Below are 5,071 nucleotides of genomic sequence, written 5' to 3'. Positions count from 1 at the left end.
TGCATTGAATTTACCTATAAGTAGGCCATTGTGAATCATTTGTGTCAATCATATAAGAAACTTTTAATTTATATACTTTTAATTTACAATTTTTTTGACCCTTTTATGTTGAATACCATGATTTGATGTTGTTGTTGAATACCATGTTCTTCATTTGAATTTTAAGATTGTTAATTTTTTAGGACTTGCATCATCCATTTTCAGTTAATTTTTCCAAATGGATAGAGAATGGATGTGTGATCCATCCAAAAAAAGTGAAGAATATATTCGAGGAGTTAATGAATTTCTTGAATTTGCTTTTCAAAATTCACAAATCAATGGAAAAATAATGTGCCCTTGTACAAAATGTGCCAATTGCCACTCTTATTCTCGCGTATGTGTTTATGAACACTTAACAGATCCACATCGTGGATTTCTTAGAGGCTATAGACAATGGATATATCATGGTGAAAAACCTAGAACTTCAAGTAGCGCTACTAAACAAAATGTAGAAATGGAGCATGACATGGATGGATTAGTTCATGATGTATTTGGAGTTCATTCTACAGAAGAGCCAATTTGTGGTGAAGGTGAAAGGATTCCCGAAGTTAGAGAAAACTCTAAATTTTACGAATTTGTAAAGGAGAATGAGCAAATGCTTTACCCCAACTGTAAGAAGTATAGCAAGCTATCATTTATGGTACATTTGTATCATTTAAAGTGTCTTCATGGGTGGAGTGACAAGTCATTCTCCATGTTGCTTGATTTACTAAGAGATGCTTTACCAGAAGAAAATGTTTTGCCAAAGTCATATTATGAAACTAAAAAGATTGTTTCAGGATTAGGTTTGGGGTATGAGAAGATCCATGCTTGTCCCAATGATTGCATATTATATTGGGATAAATATGCCAAATATGAAGTATGTCCAAAGTGTAGTACGTCAAGGTGGAAAACAACAAATGAAGACGTACAAGGTAATGGAATGGAGACTTCTGAGAGGCGAAAGAAGATACCAGCAAAGATCCTTCGATGGTTTCCATTGAAACCAAGGTTGCAAAGGTTATACATGTCCTCCAAAGTTGCAGAATCAATGAGATGGCACCATGAGAGTAGATTGAATGATGGTTCTCTTAGGCATCCAGCTGATTCCCTTGCTTGGAAGAATTTTGACGCTCGATATCCAACATTTTCGTTAGATCCTCGTAATGTTCGATTAGGAGTGGCTTCAGATGGTTTCAATCCTTTCAAGACTATGAGTATTACTCATAGCACTTGGCCTGTCATTCTAATTCCTTACAATCTTCCTCCTTGGATGTGCATGAAACAACCATACTTCATGTTATCACTATTAATTCCGGGTCCAAAAGGTCCTGGAAATAACATTGACATTTATCTGCAACCTTTAGTACAAGAGTTGCAAGAGTTATGGGATGATGGAATTGAAACATTTGATGCCTATAAGAAAGAGACATTTCAACTTCGTGCAGCTATGATGTGGACTATTAATGACTTTCCAGCATATGCTAACTTGTCTGGATGGAGTACTAAAGGTCAATATGCATGTCCATGTTGTGGTATTGAAACTACCTCGCAGTGGTTACGTCATGGTAAAAAATTTTGCTACATGGGTCATCGTCGTTGGTTATCTCCCAAACATAAGTGGAGATTGAATAGTAGGGATTTTGATGGAACACGAGAGCTAAGGATCCCTCCTAAAAGACTTGATGGGACTGATATTTTAAGACAAATAGATGAATGTAGAGAAAAAGGTCTAGCAAATGGAGCACAACCTTGGAAAAAGAAGAGCATTTTCTTCACATTGCCTTATTGGCAATATAATGTATTGCGTCATAATCTTGATGTGATGCACATTGAAAAGAACGTATGTGACAACATTATTGGTACATTGTTAAACCAAGAGGGAAAATCCAAAGATAATTATAAGGCACGAGCTGATCTTGTAGATATGGGCATAAGAAGTATGCTCCATCCTCAACCAAGTCCTAATATAACTACAACGCGTTTGCCTAGAGCATGCTATCAAATGACTAACAAAGAAAAGGAATCTTTCCTAAGCATTCTCAAGAATGTAAAAACTCCAGATGAATGTTCATCAAACATCCCACGTTGTGTGCATGTCAAGCAACACAAGATGTTTGGATTGAAAAGTTACGATTGTCATGTTTTGATGCAAGAGCTTCTTCCAGTAGCATTACGGGGTTCATTGCCAGATAAAGTCACTTCAGTGTTAGTTGATCTTTGCAATTTCTTCAAGCAAATTTGTTCTAAGGTACTTAATGTGGAATTTCTATCACAATTGGAGTCTCAAATAGTTATCACACTTTGTCAGTTGGAAACAATTTTTCCTCCTTCATTTTTTACTGTTATGATGCATTTGGTAATTCATTTGGCACACGAAGCCCAAGTTGCTGGACCGGTACAATATCGATGGATGTATCCGATTGAGAGGTATGTATGTTTATAAAAATTGGTTTAATTAAAAGTGTTAAACAAGTTTTTTTGGATGTTGAGAACATAAATATTTTAAATTTTCTTCACTTTCAGGTTTCTTCTTACTCTTAAGTCCTTTGTACGTAATAGAGCCCATCCAGAAGGATCAATTGCAGAGGGATTTTTGGCCAATGAATGTTTGACGTTTTGTTCGCAATATCTATCTGGGGTAGAAACTAGGTTCAATAGACCTAACAGAAATGACGATGAAGTCTCTGGAAGGCCATTAGGGATAAAGAAACAACAAAAGTTACGATTAGGGAAGAGGAAGAAAGTGAGTAGAACTAAACTTGACAAGAAAGAGTTAGCACAGGCACATAGATATGTGCTTTCTAATTGTGATGCAGTTGCTCCATTTATAGAGTAAGTCACATATCATATTTCAATTTTATACAATTGAAATTTTTATTACATTTTATTTTAACTCTATTACTGTTACTTTTAGAGAACACATTTTACATCTTAAGAGACAGTGTCGACCACGACGATTGACACAAGTTGAAATTGACAAGCAACATGGTCAAAAATTTATTGAGTGGTTTAAACTCAGGGTGAGCATATAATAATTTAATTATTTAAATTTTACTGATTGTTTTTATATATAAACTTACTATATTTCATGAAATATTTTAGATCCAGCGTATGGATGAACAAAAGAGCTCAGAAGTTACTCATGAACTTAGATGGTTATCCCGTGGACCATCTGAGGTAGTAAGAAGATACACAGGTTATGCGATTAATGGTTTTAGATTCCACACAAAGAAGAGAGAGAGATTTTTGAAAACACAAAATAGTGGAGTTGTTGTAAAGACAAAGACCTCAAAAGATGAAATTAATTACTATGGGGCAATAACTGATACACTGCTGTTGGATTATTCTGGAAAGTACAAGTTTGTGTTATTTAAATGTGATTGAGTTGATATTAATAAAGGTATCAAGAAAGATAAGTTTGGCATGACGCTTGTCAATTTCAAATTTTTAAAACATACTGGGAAAAATATTTGTGATGACCCATTTGTGTTTGCATCACAAGCTAAAAAGGTGTTTTATATATATGATGAGAGAAACAAGGATTGGCTTGTTGTTCTCAATGCAAAAGTTAGAGATATCTATGATATGGGTGATGAGGAATCTAATGAAATTGAAGAAATTCATGGGCAACTAATGGGCGATACAAGTGAAGCTACTCAAAATGTTAATGATTTGGTTAGGCTTCAAGTTGAAGACGATAATGATTTTTTTGAAGTTGTTGATGTTGATAATATGGATGATGATGAAGATAATGAAGATGATGAGGAAGACGAATGAAGTGTGTTCTAATTGTGCATGATTTTATACATTATGTTTTTATTATACTTTTAGATTTGTCTATGTTTTTTGACTTTTGTCCAAGTTACTCATTTATAATTTTGTGTTAGAGAAGCAATGGCTCGAAGAAGAAAGTTAAATATTCGACATCGAGCAAGTGATAATGAAGGAATTCAGTCTACTTCTAATAATACAAACTCAACCAATGTAGAAGGAAGTAATGTTGCAGAAACTCGTTCTAGTCCTTGTCATGCAGAAGGTGTCATACGTGAGTCTGTAGAATCTCACTCAATTCCCTCTGATATAGAAGTTGAAGAAGAACAAATTGAAAAAGGTATTAATTATATATTCTTTGTTTTGAAGTTTTATTTATATTATTTTTATTATGACTTATATGCACACATAATGTTATTGTCCTTTTGTTTTGTTTGTAGAAGTAGAGCCTAAACGGGCTAGAGGTCCTACAAAAATGTTAGATGTATGGGAAATGGAACATGGTGATTTAATAATCGTTAATTTGGACAAATATGGTCGACCCATTGGTGAGGAAGGGACAACTCTAACTCGTTTCATTGGTAGCGTAGCTAGAAGGTATCAATATGCTCCTATCAACTACAAGTCATGGAAAGTTATGCCAAATGATTACAAAGAAGAAATGTTGAAATTAATAGAGGTATTATGATTATTCATTTAACTAATATAACATTTTTTTAAGAAGTCAATTGAGATGTACAATTAACATGTTTTTTAGTTTTTGTGCTCTAACATGTTTGATGTACAATGATGATGTTAGGAATATTTGATGGATTAACAATTTATAATCATACTTATAGTTTAAGAATATAGATGTTTAGCACACTCAAACTACATCATAACATGTTGATAACTGTAAGAATACATTTAACTAATATAACATGTTTCTTTAACATCTCTTATTGTGTAGAGTAAATTTGAGTTTGTTCCTCCAATAAATGACTTAACAAGAGAAATGTTAAAATCTGAGCTGAATGAGAAATGGAGGCAATGGAAGGGTGATCTAAAGTCAATGGCATATGACCCTACTAAAACAGAAGAAGAAGTTGCATCTCTTGTACCAGATGATAGGGTTGACCTATTTGGTTAATTTTATAAAATAAATTTTAAATTATTATATAATTTTTGTTGATAACAAAAAATTAATATTTATAATAAATTAATTACTCTTAAAACCTATACCAACAGAAAAAAGTTGTCACTTAAATGTATAGCAACAGAATCAAAACCGTAGGTATAA

General features: G+C 33.3%; 2 protein-coding genes across 2 annotated transcripts; both read left to right on the top strand.

The window, feature by feature from the left end:
* The first annotated feature begins 217 nt into the window (after positions 1-217).
* Positions 218-3,405, top strand: LOC101507116 (uncharacterized). Its single transcript, XM_004506926.1, has 4 exons — positions 218-2,448; positions 2,545-2,853; positions 2,936-3,041; positions 3,124-3,405. Exons 1-4 carry the CDS (start codon positions 218-220, stop codon positions 3,403-3,405), a joined length of 2,928 nt encoding a protein of 975 aa, XP_004506983.1.
* A 79-nt stretch (positions 3,406-3,484) lies between these two features.
* On the top strand, positions 3,485-4,726 carry LOC101507438 (uncharacterized). The gene is made up of 3 exons (XM_027335341.2): positions 3,485-3,799; positions 3,909-4,132; positions 4,233-4,726. The coding sequence occupies exons 1-3, from the start codon at positions 3,795-3,797 to the stop codon at positions 4,478-4,480; spliced, it is 477 nt and encodes a 158-aa protein (XP_027191142.2). The 5' UTR covers positions 3,485-3,794; the 3' UTR covers positions 4,481-4,726.
* Positions 4,727-5,071: the final 345 nt, after the last annotated feature.

The sequence above is a fragment of the Cicer arietinum genome, chromosome 6 (genome assembly GCF_000331145.2).
Source record: "Cicer arietinum cultivar CDC Frontier isolate Library 1 chromosome 6, Cicar.CDCFrontier_v2.0, whole genome shotgun sequence".
Taxonomy (NCBI): domain Eukaryota; kingdom Viridiplantae; phylum Streptophyta; class Magnoliopsida; order Fabales; family Fabaceae; genus Cicer; species Cicer arietinum.
The sequence above is the reverse complement of the archived record's forward strand: the minus strand, read 5'-3'. Positions and strand labels throughout refer to the sequence as shown.